Below are 17,519 nucleotides of genomic sequence, written 5' to 3' on the forward strand. Positions count from 1 at the left end.
TCTTGGCTGGTGCGGGTTCAACAGGACTTTTTCCCACTGTTGTGCATACTGGACCGGTATGCGGTGACCAGTCTGTCATTTCTCTGGGCTTTACTTCAGTCCACACATCGGATCCTGCAGATCCATCGGACCCTTGGCTGAATCCTCTTCTTTATGAAGCCATGAACTCTCACTTCTGCGCTGACATTTCTAGACTTATGCTTGCTTTCTCTCAACCCGGTATACATACGGGGGTTTTCGAGCTGTTGTTTGTCGGCTTTGGTGCCTTTGCTTTCCATTGTTTTACGCTCTTTTCAGAGCTTTGTGGTCTGGGGATGCTGTGCTGGCTTGCAGTCCCCACTGTGTTTTGTCACTTTGCTGACGGCTAAGTTCTCTTGGGAACTTGGTGGGGTTCAGTCGCAGACCCGCCTCCTCTATGGGTATGGCTTTGGTATCTATTCTAAGTTGAGGAATCTGCGGCTAGATGTCTCTATCAGATGGACGAATTACTTACCTTCGGTAACGATGTATCTGGTAGAGACACAGTCTAGCCGTAGATTCCTTAACGCCCGCCCGTCCTCCCCGTTCTGCAAGGACCTTTTCAAGTTGGGCTTCCTGCATTCGCCTCCCTCCGGGTGGCTTTGTCTTTCTGCGAGGTGACATCTTTCACTTCACTCCTTCCCGGAATGCTTCGTTCTGTTTTGCTTTCTCTACTCCGCCCATTCTCGGGACTGGGTGGTATGCTCTTGTGTCATGTGTCCTTTTACATCCCTATGCCCTGGGTTGTCCAGTGTGGGATCTACTCATATTTCCCCACCCCCGCTATTCCCTTCTCCATGGCCTTGGGGTCTCTTACCTTCCCTGCGACCCATTGGTTTGAAGTCTATTGGCTCTGCCTGTCTATAGGTCTCTTACTGGGGATACCACGTCCCTTCTGGGGCCGTATTGTGGTGGATTGTCTTTGCTCATGGGTTCCGGACTTGTAGTCCTTCACGGTTATATCTTGTGGTTGCAGACTTTCATGTTGTCTGCCATGATGTTTTTTCACATCTTCTTCTAACTCCGGGGGAGGTTTGGCCTTCGCTTTTGAAGGGGTGCTTCTCAGAGCGATGCTCTGCTCTTTCCCTTCTCTAGTTTTCAATACACAGTGCCTGGCACTATACTTTATGGTGCTGTTTTTCACCATTCAACTTCTTTTGCATCTTTTTCGCTCACTGTTCCCATATTCTCACAGTTTTTGGTGGTGGCTCCACGTTGTGGCGCGGAAAAGTTTCTCCGACGAAAACTGACGTCAGCGCACCGGGAGGGGCATATATGGCTCCACTGACGTCACGTCCGTGGATGACGTCTGGGTGGAGCCGCCCCCTGGCGCGCGGGGGTGCTGCTGCGGAAGGTTTTCCAGGTCCAGTCTGATGCCTGGGGATGTCCTAAGTTAAGGAATCTGAGGCTAGACTGTGGCTCTACCAGATACATTGTTACCGAAGGTAAGTAACTCGTCCGTTACTTCATGATTTTGTCTTTTGCCATAAGTATTCATCTCCTCCAAAGTTGGCTGAAACAATCAAGTTATGCTCTGAATTTGATTTGATATTTCAAAACACGTTGGGTCAGATATACACACGTTTCATGCAACACAGCACAGCTACAATATTTGCGGTGCTGCATTGTGCAGAGGGGAAAATGCAGCACGGTCATGTCTACCATGCTGATGCTGTCATCCCTTGTGCTGGTGCTCTAATAATGCTGCCTTGCACTGCCACGAACCATGGTGCGGAGAGGGGTGTGTGCTGTGTAGGGTAGGATTTGAACTGGAAGCATACCTTTCTAGTACCAATTCCTAAGTCTGGACAAACACAAGAATCCCACACGTTGAATGTGTGCTATGTACTGCAGCACACAAGCAATGTGTTTTAAAAAAATATATATATTTCATCTTTTTGATGCCTGCTTCAAGGAGGCATCAGTTGTTCGCCAACGTGTCCTGGCTAGCTTTGGAGATCTGGCTTTGCGTCAAAACGTACTGGGGTTTGTGCTGATCACCCAGTGACACCCCTGTGATGCACAGCAACGCAAAATGCTTTTTGTAGTGAGATAATGGCACCTTTCTAGTGCACAGTACCTTTTGTGCTGGAAAGTAAAGGCCAGTGCATCCTTCTGCATCACTTAGTAATGGTGCAAGGCCTTCATAAGGTTCTGCCTGTCTGTATTAGCACATTTCTGGGGAAAGTTTAAACTGAGATTAGTCCTGATTTTCTTGAAACTTTTTCTATCAATCCTGCACAGTTTGGAGATTTCAGATGCATGGGTAGTTTGGCAGCAGGTCATTAATTCTAATGACAGATTCCAAAATTGATAGTAGTTGATCACAGGCTCGATGGCCAGACAGCTCCAAAAAAAAAACTATCCCTGAAGGTTTCTGATCTGCGGTTTACGTCCACCCCTCCTAATTTAGTTTGGAAACCTAAGGCTGAGTATCATGGTTCAGAAAAAGAATCCTCCATGCACAACCTAAAAACCATGAAGAAGAAAACCGCCTAGAGAGACGATGCCTCCACAAGGAAGCAAACAGCCATGTCTACAGGGGTTGGCAAAACATGAGCAGGATTTACACTGTCCTGGGGTGGAAGGGCAGGGTGTTCCACAGAGAGGCAGCTAAAATGGAGCAAGCCTTGCTTCCAAGGGATCATCTACAGTCAAAAAAAAGACTCACAGGCGGCGCAATGGGCTTGTAAATAAGCCTCCAAGTGTTTTATGATTGAGAGCGGGGACCACTAGTAGATTTGTCTAAGCAGATCCTAACTACCGAGTTGGATGCTGTAAACAGAGCCTGCAATGCAGGGGTGATCGGTTCAGAGAACGAACAGCTTTGTGCATTGAAACATGTATGTGACAACATGATAACATCTCTGACCTAGTTAATTATCAGTCAAAGGTGGGTGGGAGATGCACTTTCTATGCAGCAGAAATGAGGGGCCTAGACATATCAGCTAGTCCCTTGGTAACGGAAAATTTGGATAACCTTGTTACTACTTCGAAGAGGTATAGAGTGTGACATTGATTGCAAATCCTTCAGCAAAATAGCGATTAGGACCACATTACACTGCGTCATAAAGAGGCACATGTCATTAATCAGCCATCAGGCCAATAAAGTCTGAGAAGAACTTAGGCTGATGAAGCATAAAATAAGATATCCTGCTGAGACGTAGAAATGATTGGAATCTCCCAGTTTGTCTTGGTTCTAGGAGCTGGGTGTCCCTTCACTTCCACTGCCCCCAGGGTTTTTCTCTGCTGAAAGAGAAGCAAATTGAAAAGAAGAGGAAACAGAGATTGAAGATCCTCTGCAAATTGGTTACCTCTGCATGAAGAAATATCTGCTAGGCAGGCCCCACGCCACAACCCTATCTTATCCTTTTCACAAATCACAAGAAACTAGACTGTCTGCCCTTTAGCTAGGAGGCTAGGAGTGAAACGAACTAAAAGAAACTCAGCACTATCTAATCTTACCCATGGTGAAGAGCAGGCGCTGAAGACCAGAGGCATTGCTTGCTCGTCTACCTCCTCTAGAAGGCTACTAGAAAACGAAGGCTATCTAAGATCCTAGCTGGCATTCGAGAGACGAAGAACGCCCTGATGTTCCTGTTGGCAGATATTGATTCCTATGCTATAAAGGCAATTGCTAGAAAGTTATGGAGGAATGTCGGCAGCCTTCCTTCTAATGGTTGCCCGTTGATCATGTACTGAGATTGCCAAAGTAGTTTTTTCCTAGAGTCCCCCCCCCCAAAGGGCGTCGGGTGGAGCGAGGAATGATCAACGCAAGAGACCCTTACATCGGCTTCTGCGACCTGGGTCAATGTTGACCCTTGTACACCTTCCTTAATTTTTTCTGCCTTGAATTTTGTTTAAGGGCCATTTTTTCCATCCTGGCCCTCGCAACTCTAGAGTAATACAAGAATATAACTCCCCCAGCACTTTTCCTGAGAAGTAGCACTGTTATACTCAACTAGCTTTCTTGGACAAGAGGTTTTAGGAGCGATGTGTATATATCCTTAAACATATGTGCACCAGAGGTTACTTTGAGCAGAAAGTGTCAACAATTTCGGATAACTCAAAGTTTTTATTGCTCCCTACTTTTTATTGCTGCCAATTCGCGACCACCTAAGAGTGGAGCTGTGCGAGTTTTCTGGATAGTGCACAGTGGATTCGATGAGAGGGGCGCTAACCAATGAGATTCACTTGATTAAAACACATTTCTAAAGTGGGGCTCTCGCCCCATTCATCAGAAATAACTAAATGTGAATGTTCGAGTCGGTGTTTCCTACTGGCTGCGTAGTAGATTCCTCTTATTGCAGGTGCCTGAGGCCTTTGCGTAGCACGCCTCCACGCCCATAGGCCTGGTGCCTTGAGCAGGAAATGCAATCTCTCCCTCTTTTCACCCAAGTCCTGCCTTGGATCACAAAGCTGGATGCATGCTCCTGTAGCTCAACTGCTTGTTACATAACTGTTTTTTGGGGGGTGGGGGGGCGAAGCGAGAGAGACGGGACTCCTTAGAATTCTTAATAACGTAGATGCTCCATGGAGGCCTAGGATGCCAATAGCATAGCAAGAGGCCTAAAGAAAGCTAGGGAAATGTACCCCAGCCCACCTCTCTCTTTGGTTGGGGTGACAATACAAAGACATAATTAAGTGCAGTGCCCTCCCCCGTACCCCCACCCCGGAGTCCTGGACCGCCACTGAGGTTTTTGCAATATATAGAGCTCTACTATATACACTTCTTCCTGTAGGAAACCAATTCTCTAGTGACAAATCACTCAGAGTCTGAGGTGCGCTCACTGCGACTGTGAATTGAGCACTAATCACTCATCTCCAGAGTCTACTTGGTATCCACACTGAGCATGCGGCGATCGCGCGTCACTCACCTCGTGCTAGTGTCTGAGGGGTGGTCACACGCCTTGGTTCCTCCTGGTCTTTTTTCTCCGTAGGGTGTGTGGTTTTGTCCTCGGTTTTCACATCGGCTACTGGCGGCATCTTGGGCTTCCTTGTCGCGGCGTCTCCCAGGGCGACCCCCGTGAGGAGGCAGCAGAGGGTCAGTGAGAGCTGCATGGTTTCCCTGAGGAGAAACATAGGATGTCAGTGAATGAAATGGGGTCAGCGACGTATCTCATGGGGTAAAGAGCATAGGGTGTGCGTCTGGACAGTATAGTAACCAGGGAGAGGAACACATCTTCTGTGGAGAGGAAAATGGGGTTTTAGTTAAGACATCATGAACAGTGGAGCGCCTTGGCGCTCCATCCACCAGTCGCACAGCAAATTAAGAATGTATTCCACAAATTCCATCGTGAATTAAATACTCCGTTTTGATCCATTGTAATCCTTTTTGATCCTTGTTTTATTCACAATTTTCTCTTAGATTTTTCCATTCACATAAAAGTATGTATGTATCCCCATTTTTCAAATGCTATAGATATGCCTCAAGCCTTTTTCTGTAGCACGTTGGAATACACAATTCATCCTAGACAGCTGAGATCTCTTGAACCCAATGCATTTCGGGCTGGACAGCCCTTCGTCAGGGGTAGCTACAAATCCAAATTCAAAACCGCTATTAGTATTTGGTAAAATTTAGACTACATGTATAAACTGTAACATCTTGACACATTCTTTAAACTATAATGCTTGATTGTCTAACGAAAATTGGTGCATGAACACACAACCCCACCAGTGCGTATCAATGTAAACCAACTCAACATGATACCTTCCCCAAACTAATCAAACTAATTTGTACCTGCACAATGTTTCTTAGCAGTGAAACTGACATCTCTCCTCTTCCTCTCATCCTCTGCAAGCACTAAAACAAACTCACTGCTACTTCGTGACCGCAATTAAACCATTCCCCCTTATGTGAATGGAAAAAGCTAATAGAAAATTGTGAATAAAATTACAGATCAAAAAGGATTACAAAGGATCAAAACAGAGTATTTAATTCACGATGGAATTTGTGGAATACATTCTTAGTTTGCTGTGCGACTGGTGGATGGAGCGCCAAGACGCTCCACTGTTCATGATGTCATACCTATGTGCTGCTGGGACAGGGCACATCCCCAGTCTGCACACTAAACAGTGCCTATGAGTACACTGTAAAAATGGACTGTTGAACATAAAGGTGTGCATCCTGTCATAATAAATGTACATTCAAAGGGTTTTAGTTAAGACGCCACAACTTTCATGGTGAGAAAAATGGGATGCTGAAGGCTAAGCAAATTCGTTGGAAAGGAAAATTGAGTGTCGGTGAAGGCGGCACATCTTTGATGTACAGGAAAATGTATGTGAGCGAGAGCTGAGCAGGTAATATCCGCAGAAGGGTACAGAAGGCCGGTAGGGCTGTGTGGCTTGTTTGTGATGGAATGCATAATGAAAGCGGCCCGACCGTTATAGAGCGGAAGACCAGTTGCCAGTAAAGGCTATTTATTTAATTACTTATCTTTTGTATATTCCAAAATTAACATCTATTAGTCATCTTCAGCCCCTGAAATTTATTTGTTGATGGGCCCTCTAGAAACTGTCAGATATGCAGAAAGCGGGGAGCACGAATGCTAGAAAGGATTTTTTTGTGTCCGCTGACTTCCGTATATGGTTGTTTGTGCGGGGCCAGGTCCTTTCATGCGAGGGGAGAGGTTGGACCCTGTGCTTTCTTGGTCAGAGGAGAAGGCTTCTGTGAGTGTGAAGAGTCATGTCCTCAGAAATCTATCAAAGGCTGGCACATGGGTTAGTTCCTCACCATACGTGAGGCTTAAGGAGTTCAGTGATGAGGGCCCATCATACTCTCATAGTTCTTGTCTTGAGGTGGGGAGTTGCACTGTACAGGGACAACTCTGCCCCTTAGGTGGATGAGCAGAGAATCTCAAGCGCCTGGATGGTTGGTGGAGCTGGCAGGAAACTTTGTCTCTACTTTCCAGGAGCTTTCTCCAATGTCACCCATACTTCTGTCCTAGTATTTTCTGGTTGGAAAGCTTGTGCCTTATATGTTGCCCACTGGTTGGCCACAAAGTTGAGGGTTCTCTTAATGTTGCAGGGTTTATGTGGGGAGGAACACAAGCTGCATGGCTCCAATTGATAGGAGCAAAAGTAAAGTGGGGGCTCTATGGTCTGAATGGAGAAGGAAAAAATTGTGTTTTGGGGAAGTCGATGAAGAGGAACAAAAAGTATGGGTGAAGAATGCATAGGTCCATGTAGAATGGATAATGCATAGGTGTAGGTGAGGGCTGCATGAATGCATGGCTCCAAAGGAGAGGAACCAAGGGCACCAGTAAGTGCTGCATGAATCACTTGGAGAGAAAGAAAGGGTGTTAGAGAATAATAAGAAACCATCCTTGGTGGGCAGATTCGTTGTTCGCCCAGAGTCATGGTAATACCTTAGCCATGTCTGATCCGAGAATGATCACAGATCCATGACCATGGCACATCAAGAAGTTAAAACAAGCGCCAAATCATATCAACACCAGAACCATGGTATTTTTAGCCTGGTGCACACACATTCAAAACCTTCTTGAAGAGAATGTCTGCTGTGTGCATGGTGAGAGTGTACTCACTCAGAAGGTGACTGGGCAGTCCATTTAACACTGACCTGTAAGGTTACCATTGCTCCTCAATAGGTAGAAAACACACACAAAAATACCACAACGCGATGTTTGCAAATGTGCCCAAACCTTTTCACTACTAAATATTCCCATTTTTCTTGAACTCCTCAGTGCATTGATTTCAGTCTTCTCTCCTGCCTAGAGTTTTCTCTCAGACATCCTTAGTAGGGCTTCTAAGTCAATATTGCCTAATTGAGGAATACACTTATTTTTCACCAGTTTACATCTGAAAATGCTCATTACGTTTTTGCACTAGTAACAGCATAAAGCACACCCACCCTTGGTTTGTGTGTATGCATTTGTGTGAGAGATCAACAACTGAAAGAGTTTGTGAGGACCAGGAGAGAAATGGGCATGAATGAGCGAAGGTGAGGGATCTAAGATGTGTGAGAAAGAACAGCCAGCGCAAGAGGGCGTTGAGGAGGGAAAGTAAGGGTTTGCAATGGCAAAGATATTTTGAGAGAGGTAAAGCTGTGTGTGTTTGTATAGAGAGACTAGGTTAGTGAGACGAGTGTGTGGGGCAGAAAAGAGAAGTTTCAGAAGAGGGCGAAACTAGGAGATAGGTAAATAGAAGGTATGAGAAAGGTATGACACAATAGTAGCATGATGACCAATAAAGAGTAGTGTGTGAGGTGTGCAGGGGAAAGTATGAGGGAGACACAGGAAGCATGGTGTCAGAGTACGAGAAAGATTACAAATTAAAAGTATGATACGAGGGATAAGGAGTAAGTAAGGGCAGATAAATGGAAGTGAGGGGTAAGAAGGGGGAAGGTGTGAGAAGTAGGCATTTAAGAAGAGGATGAAGAATGAATGCTAGAAAATAGATTAAGAGAGACGGTTTGAAAAAGAGAGACTGGTGTGTGAAATTGAGAAGAGGGGTCGGCACATTTTTGGGCAAGATAATATTAGGTAGGTAACTCGGCTGCAGCCAGCTGGGTATGTGCTACTACCTGTACAAGTAGGAACTCTGACATAATTACTACAGTGGTGATACTGTAAGATGTGCCTTTAACTATGGTGACAACAATCCTTGTGCAGTCGCTGGGTAATGTAAGGAAGATAGATGTAGGAGCTACAAGGAAGTAACTGACAATATAAGTGAGAGTGGCTAAAATTAGGGAATACATGAAGGGTGTTTCAGAGTATGAGTAGGAAGCTGGCTCTGTATATACTATACCAAAAAGAGGTACAGTGTGCACAGAGTCCAGCGAGTCCCCAAGGGTATGGCAGAGGTTAGAGTAGATAATCACTTACTCTCAATTTAGTGGTAGCTGGGCTGAGCAGTTAGGCTTATAAGAGGGTAGTGTTAATGCATTTGGTGTAAATACTCATACAAGGCAGAAACACACACTCAATGTCTGACTCCAGGCTAATGTTTGCACAAAAATATTACTGTGTTACTTTTATTTCTAGGAACCAAGTTGATCTCATTTACATGTAAGTAGACTGTTATGCACTGTTATGCAATACTTTTAATTACTGACAATAGGTTAAATCAAACAATACTCTGCATGTGCATGAAATGCTTTCAATACAGAAAGATACTTTGTATGCAGGATCACACTTACTGCAATACAGTAAGAGACGGATGCAATCCTATGGGAAAAAGACATGTGAGTAACTTACAGGTCAGTAAGCAGTTTTCAAGTTCAGTCTCCGGGCGTTTGGGTCAACCCTGGTTTGTGGTCTACCCAAGGTAGGTACTGCACCACCAGTGGCACTGGGACAGCCGGGTGCAGACGTCACTGGGTCCAATGTTATCCTATGGAGGCGGGGGCACCTCGAACAGGCACCAATTACAGGTAAGTACCTGTGGTTCAGGGACACATGCCCTGGGGGTTAAGATTGTGACTGTAGGGGCCACCAACGAGCACTGAGACGGTACCACCACCAGAAGCGCAGGGGTAGACGAGTGCAGAGTACAAAGGAGGCGTTGTGGGGGACCGTTGAAATCAATGGAGATCCTCGGTTAGGGAAAACGGCTGCAGGCTCGGTTCTGGAAGTTGGCTGGAGGAATCCCACGACTGGAGAGGTAAGTTGAATAGTGGTGGAATGCCGGGATACTATTGGTTGGGCCCAACAATACCAGGGGACTGTGGGTGCAGGGGTGTCTTTTGGAGTCTGGTTTTCTCACCAGATCCGGTCACGGTTGGGGCGACCCTTCAGGTTGAGGCTGCAGGCGTCGAGGGGGAGGTCAGGAGAGGTCGTCCAATGCTGGATACCAGGTCAGGATTGCTGGGAAGAGATTTCACGGGATCGGTGGGCCACTTGGACTCGGGCCATGGGCATCGGGTGCAGAGTGGTGCAATTGCCACGGATCCGCCTGATCCGGAGTCCTTGTGTTGGTTTCTTTGCTGGACAAATCCGGTGTCCACAGGAAACAAGAGTCTTTGTTGAAGACAGCACAGATCCTCCTGAGTTCTTGAGGTTGCTGGCTGCAGGCCACGCCGGTTTCTTGGAGCACAGTTTTTGGAGGAGGAGACAGGCTGGTAGGGCTGGGGCCAAGTCAATTGCCATCTTCTCCAGTGCTGCACAGCTCTTCAGTCCTTCTTTGTAGGTCATCAAATCTGAGGAACATGGTTCAGGGGAGCCCTTATATACTAAATTTAAGGGTGTTACTGAGGTCGAGGGGCAGTAGCCAGTGGCTACTGTCCCCTAGGGTGACTACACCCTTTGGGTCTCCCCTCCCTTTGGGGAGAGGGGCACATCCCTGTTCCTATTGGGCCTAATTCTCCAATTCAAGATGGAGGCTGAGGTGGACACTCCTACTCTGCATACTAATACTGCATACTAATACTGCATACTCTGCATACTAATTTTCCCACCTGTCCTGCTGCCAAAAGTGAGGCCTGGACAGGGGGTGGGCATCTCCACAAGTTGGAGCTGCCCAAATCAGCACTTCACAAGGTGAAAGCCTTTCAGGTTCACCACTAAGTGTTGCTGTTCCTGCCAGGGGAAGGTGTGAAGCACCTCCACCCAGAGCAGGCTCTGTACTTGACCTCCGAGAGCACAAAGGCTCTCACTGCATGAGGTCAGAAACCTGTCTGGTGGTGTCTGGCTGGTGGGGACCAGTCAGCCAATACACTAGAAGTTGATCATCTTGCAGGGTGCATCTCTAAGATGCCCTCTGAGTGCATTTTACAATAAATCCAACACTGGCATCAGTGTGGGTTTATTACGCTGAGAAGTGTGGTACCAAACATCCTAGTTTTCAGTAAAGCCATCATGGAGATGTGGAGTTCGTGATGACAACCTCCCAGCCCATGTACTCAAAATGGCTTCACTGCACTCGCAATGTCTGTGAATGTCACAGACACTGTAGGGGCATATTGCTCATGCAGCTATGCTCTCACCTGTGGTATGGTGCACACTGCCTTAGGGTTGTAAGGCCTGCTAGAGGAGTAACTTACCCATGGCACAGGTAGTGTTGGTGGGCATGGTACACAGATGTGTGCCATGTTGACTCTTCAGTTTGGTCTGCACCAAAACGTGCAGCCTGCACATGGCAGTGTGTGGGTTTTAAGGTGAGGGGTCTCTGAGGATGGCATAATACATGCTGCAGCCCTCAGAGGCCCTCTCTGGTCAAAAGGTCCTTGGTGCCAGGGGTACCTTTCACAAGGGACTTATATGTGGCCCAGAGGTGTGCCAATTGTGGAAACAAAGGTACAGGTCTGGGAAAGAACACAGGTCCTGTGGCCTGGTTAGCAGAATCTCAGCACACACTCAGTCAAGTTTAGCATCAGTTATCTGGCATAAAGGTATTTATTTATTTATTTTATTTAGGCGATTTATTAAGCGCACAACTACCCAGAGGTGGGTAGGGGGTAACCATGCAAAAAGGGGCACTTTCCTACAGTATAAGGAAGAGAGAGAAATGGGAAAACAAGGGCAGGAGATGTAAGATGGAATAAATGATATGAGGGTACGAGAACAGGTGAAAAGCCAACTGAAAGGGAAATGGGAAATACTGAGAAGAGAGACCTAAAAGCCCAAAACGTGACAACAGAGAGAAACACAGGAAAAGAGAGAGACAAAGAGAAGAGGAGACAGAGAAAGAGAAAGAGGGTGTCAAAGAGAGGGGATATCTAATAGAAGGGGAATACAAAAACTGAGACTGGACAGAGATGGAACATAGGAGCAGCATAGAGAAGCATTTTCTTTATGCCATTTTATCTTTGGGTATCCCTACTGGGCACTAGCCTCTCTCTCCTGCCCCTGCCACACCACAAGCAGGGAAGGTTTCTTTATGTGTGGAGCATGACTTCTGCTTGTAAGATCTTAGACTAATTGACAAATAGGCTTTTGAACAGCAACCGTATGATTTAGAAGGAAGTGACATCAACAAGGTTGTAGGATAATACGATAGATGTTATGCTGAATTGTATAGCGGCACTAGTCACCCCTGTGAGGGTATCTAGGCACTTCAATGAAACAGATGTTTCAGTAGTGACAGCAGGACTCAGCCTGATCATAGCAGGACTTCCATGATGTGACAAAAACATCACGGACAATGATGGGAGAATCCCACTGATAGTAGGCTAACGTTAATATTCTACTAAAAACAAAAGGCCATGATAATAAAGACCTTATGAGGAAAACCTCTGTTGGGCACAGCGCTCACCAAGGCAGTACTGTAAGAAGGGCAGCATTGAACTACGGGTGACACAAAAACAAAGCCGGACGCCCCACTTTTTCTTGCATCTCCCCCAGAGCTTGGTATGATCTCCCACATCACATCAGAGCCTCCTAATCGCTTTTCAAGTTCTGCAAGAAGCCGAAGACCCCGCTCTTCAAATAAACCCACCAGGTAGACAGCCACCTACCCGCCTGTATACTCTCACAGTTGATAAGCATTCTATACAAAAAAACATAACATCGCAGTATAAAAGACAGCATATAACAAAATGCAACACTCGGAGAGAGGGGTACCAGGGAATGGCGATGCAAAGAAGGAGGGCAACTAAGCAAACCACAGAGAAAAGTGCCATGCTCACGGGGTGGCAGTCCAAGAGGGCAGCACTAAAAGAGAGTGAAGGGCATCAGTCATAGAGGAGATACAGCCAGTGAAAATACACTTACTGCACTCTTTCAATGAGATGCGTGTTGGAAGTGGGTGCCTGCATGTTTAGAGGACACAACCAATGCAGTTCTGTGCATTTGGGGGTCATAGCATTAAATGAATGGATGTGGGACAACAAAAGGGTGCCAGAGACTCTCCTCACATAATGTACCATCTGATGTATTCGGAACGAGAGACAGATCCTTGTACCTGCCTCCGGCTTCCTTCAGGACCCTCTGAACATGGAAGCACCCGCCCGTTGTTCCGTTCTTGGAATCACCACTGATGGGGTCCACGGCTCATCCATCCTCCCTAGCTCACTACCCTTGCCGCTTCACTACCCTGGAGCACTAACACCCATTTCCGACCGGGTTGGTATTATCACCAGTCCAGCGATTTTGCACGGTCTTTATCTCTACAGTCACCCTGAAGAGTCACGGGTTCCCACCCAGGTGACGAAACCCGTGTCGGCTGGTGTTCATATTTTGACATACTGCAAGAATTATATAAATATTATCTATTATAAGTATCCACTGGTGTTGACCTTTGTGAATTTAACATTGAGTACTATAACTAGTACATTGACACTTTGAATCATTATCTTGCACGTGTGCCCAGGACTTGTTCTAAATACCATCTGATGTATGCCCACCTTGCCTGAAACTGATTAGATCTAGTGCAATGTCTTATGAAAATTCTCACACTGCTGAGTGCTCCAATTTTTTGGCAAAACATACTTCATCCTGGACAACAAACAAAACATCACCAACCAGCATTGGCCAAGCCTATAGTTCTGGTGCTGACTGCCAGCCTTTTGGCTTTTCAATGTGTTTGATTGAGCGTACCAGACCGGGCAAGCTGTCTGGTTGTGTAAGACCTGTTCTGAGCTTACAGTGGAGTTATAGTAATGCTTACTCTTCGTTGGCAACCCTGTCACTCTTATTTGCTCGATTCTTACTTGATGGCTTGCCTTTCTCTTCTTGTGTTTGTCTTTCCCCTAAGCATTTCCCCTTTACAATCCTTCTGATTAGCTGACTTGTTTTTTTCCTTCCACTGCTCACATTTAGGGAACTACTTTTTTTCAGACAGCACTCCAAGGGAGTGCCTCTGTTTTCTATCTCTCTCCCTTGTGTGTCCTTCCCACCAAATACCCCATCCCCGTGCCGTGTTGCTCCCCCCTTCCTGCTTGTCTTTAAAAGCACAGCAACAGTGTTATTGTTGCTGATGGATGGCTGAAGAGCAGACTTTATTTTTATTTTTATCTCCTGCATTCCAGATATTACATGAAAGCATAAGCTTTGGCACACAAAGACTTTTTTTTAATGGGTGAAGAGCTATCCGATATGCTCAGGCTGAGTCTGAAGCAGAAGGTGTACTTAGCATGGCACTTCTCCTGGAGACCTATAAATCTATTCCCTCAGCTACTACAGAAGACCAAATGGCTGAATCCTGTTGAAAATAATTTAGGCCTTGGCAAGCATTTCCCTTTTCATACTGACCGCTCCTTCTGCTTTTAAAATTGTGTTAAGTTTACTGAGTGAAAAGTATTTAAAAAGTAAACCAAGTCATTTCTAAACATTAAATTCTATGTACAGTTTTGAGATACCATAATGTATGCACTTGATTTTCTGCCAGTATTTTTAAATATGTCCTTCTACCTTTTATAAACAATACTGTACAGACAAACAAGCAATGTAAAACCAGCAGGTCCGCACTCTTATTATGTGCATTATATAGGTGAGAGGATGTAGCCTTGCGGCTAGAGCGGTCGACGTCAAAGTAGGGAACCGGGTTCAAATCTCGGCTACAACGCTCAACATCCTGTGATTCTGGGCAAATCACTTAATCTCCCCGTGCCTTAAGAAAAAATGAAGGTGTCCTTGTGTAATGAAACTGGTGCTATGTAAAGCGCTCTGATACCCGATTTATCGGGTCTAGTTCGCGCTATATCAAACTTCCCAAAGAAAATAAAAAACTTTATTGTTGGGAAAGTTTCTGGGACTTCATCAATGTAAAAAAAGATTGACTAAAATCACAAATATTTTTGGGGAGTGGTCTCAAAAAGCACACATTGCCATAGTAGCTCCTGAAACTGAAGCGAACAACTTTGTGTGTGGATGTGTTTTTGTGAATGGGAAAAATGCTATCACTGACAGCGAAGTTCGCTAATGACCAGTGCTTGAAATGGAAAAATAAAAGTGCAGGTATTCTGTACCACAGTACCTGCTTGTTTCTGAGAAGTGCCGGCACTCTCCAATTAAAAGTATTGCATTTCTCTTGAGAAGTGCCGGTACTCTCCCTCTCAAAAAAATAAAAGTGCTGGTACTCCGTACCGGACAGTACTGGCCCATTTATAGCACTGCTAAGGACTAAAGTGGGTTGACTCATTGCCCCATGCTATATGCTGTACTGGGTGGAAGAAAAAAGTGCTTGACAATATATGAACCGAATGGCTGAAAAAGGATAACTTAAAGCCCCTGTAAGGAATTTTATTATACGTATATTTCTTTGATAAACATTTTTTTATTGATTTTGAGCCTCCAAGAGTGGCAATGGTAATATTATTCGTATAATTTAAGTAACCTCAAAAATTCCTTGGCTAACGCCAGGTCCAAAGAAATTGCGAGTATCAAATTTAGTGACCATTAATATATCTCACATTGGAGTCTGCAGAAACTACAGTGGGACTTCACATATAAAATGCCAAAATAAGTGCAAAAATAATTAAACACAATGCATAAAATTACTCCGGTTGAATTTAGTAGTTAAATGTGGAGGAAGCTATTTGAAATAGTAAGGATGGCCCTCGGGCAAGTCTCTATGTGCGTCCTAATCCCATGGTTTCCTACCCTTTGTCACACCGGGCTCTCACCCTCTGCGCACGCGCCCGCCTGCCGCTACAGAGACACGAGGTGAAATCAGCAGCGCGAGGCCTCCCACCGCTCTAGCCGCGGACAGGCGAGGCCCCTGCCGACGGTGGCGTCCAACTCTCTACGTAGCTGCTCCCTCATAGTCCCAACTTTGCAGAACTGCTACCATCAGGCGCGCAACACCCATTGGGCTCACCGGGCTTCAGCCCCCCCCCCCCCCCCCCCCCCCCCCCCCGTCGTGTGTGACAGCCCGGCTGAGACAGCCTCGCGGGCTGGCGTTCGTCTAATTGCAGCCGCACCAGAGTACTTCACGGGTCTTTAAAAGACCATTTACTCGATAATAAGGCTTTTGTTGTGTTGTGTTTTCACCCCTACATACAGCCATTCTGCCTATAGCTGGAAGACTTAGCCCCCCGAAATCTTTTCAGCCCCCCCCCCCGATATTTAGCTCTAGTTGCCTGCCTGGCTACCATAATGAATTGGTACTTTGGTCGGTCAGTGCCAGCGATGTCGATGGCCAAGTTCAAAGCGACCGCTACTGGAGTGTTCTATCGCTCTGGCTACATTTATTATTTCGTTCATACTGATGCTCCAATGTACTTTCTGTCAGGACGGACGCACAGGAAGAGAGACAAAGAAAGGACACCAATAGGCCTGCAAGCACCCTGGGCGTAACGTAACGCAGGCCCCCGCAGCGCAAAACAACAGCCCCCTAGTCAGCTCAAGGCCTATGAATAGCCCCGAGTTACGAGTGTTTTGTGTGGGGTGCAAAGGGGGTGGGCTTCTCTCCAATCTACAGGGGGCATCGTTTTGCATCATACCCCTGCAGAAAATAGCTGAAAGTATTTTATAAAATCTTTCTTTAAGCACAAATTCGGTGGGTAATTCCAGACTCGACGCTCATTATTAAATATGCGCTTTTCATACAAAAATGTGTTCCCGAGTCTTGCCCTGTCCGATCCTGTGAATCTTAGGCCATGCACATTCCTATGCAGCGAGCTCTCAAATCAGTGATCCCTGATCCGTCCTACTCGGCACCTGTCTTACCTGCGATGGTCGGGCGCTGCTCAGTGCAGAGGGCAACCTGTCCCAGTGTGTCGGCTACTGGAGACCGAGCACAGGCAAGCTGCGGATTTATACTCTCTGCTGTCCAGAAGCCAGCGTCAGCCTTCGGTCCCGGACATCCTGATCCTGTCAGAACGCGGACCCACCTCTGGGCCCAGACCTATCTCTGAATCAGCAGCGCCGTGCGAACAGCAGCACTGCCCCACCCGGGCCGCCCCCCGCCGCCCCGCCCTGCCCTGTGTATGTGAGAAGTGAGCTGCACACACACCTGCGCCTATTCATGGTTCTAGAAGAACGCTGTGTGCACAGGACACACCCGATGCGTGTGTTTACCCATGCACCTGCCCGGTGCTGCGGTCTGCGCGCCGATGTGTCCCTAAAACATTGGCTGCTCCGCCGCTCGGCTGTCAGATGGTGTTCGATAAGACAATCTGTGTGTGTCCTGGCAGCAGTTGTATTTGTGAGTTTCTGGTTTCGCGCATCGCGGGCCCTACAACTGGAGTTCATTTTCACCTCATGATGAAATAATGCGCATTACCAGAAGAGAGAGCGTCTTCCAAATTGCACCCAATCAAGCGTCCCCTTGGGGCAGATGTCCCGGCGGCACTGACTGTCAGCATGGTGGATGTGTGCGCAGCCTTATTACCGGTCTATAGGACTGTTTGTGTCTCTCCAATGGCACAAGTAAGATTTGTGTTTGTCCAGCTTCGCTGGCAGTGGGTATCTGATGGCGGTGTAGTTTTTCCATCCTCTGGAAATTATGGCCTTATTCTGAGTCAGATGAAGCAGAATTACCGTATAGCATTCCGCTCTCCTGATGGCGAGTTGTCCGGTGTCCCTGCACCTCTTTCCCCAGGGGGTTGACGAGATTTACTCAGGTGGTAACTCTGTCCGGCGATAACTCGGTCTGGTAAA

The 17,519-nt window shown here is 46.6% G+C and overlaps 1 protein-coding gene across 1 annotated transcript in view; it reads right to left on the minus strand.

The window, feature by feature from the left end:
- The window catches only part of LOC146861080 (anterior gradient protein 1-like), a 65,647-nt gene extending 48,817 nt beyond the window's left edge, over positions 1-16,830 (minus strand). The window contains exons 1-2 of the mRNA XM_085645122.1: positions 16,587-16,830; positions 4,896-5,086 (exon numbers count right to left, since the gene is read on the minus strand). Of these exons, the coding sequence (XP_085501248.1) occupies positions 4,896-5,079 (184 nt within the window). The 5' untranslated portion in view covers positions 5,080-5,086; positions 16,587-16,830. The remainder of the gene's footprint in view (positions 1-4,895; positions 5,087-16,586) is intronic.
- Between the last annotated feature and the right edge of the window lie 689 nt (positions 16,831-17,519).

Source organism: Triturus cristatus, chromosome 3_1, assembly GCF_964204655.1.
Source record: "Triturus cristatus chromosome 3_1, aTriCri1.1, whole genome shotgun sequence".
NCBI classification, from domain to species: Eukaryota; Metazoa; Chordata; class Amphibia; order Caudata; family Salamandridae; genus Triturus; species Triturus cristatus.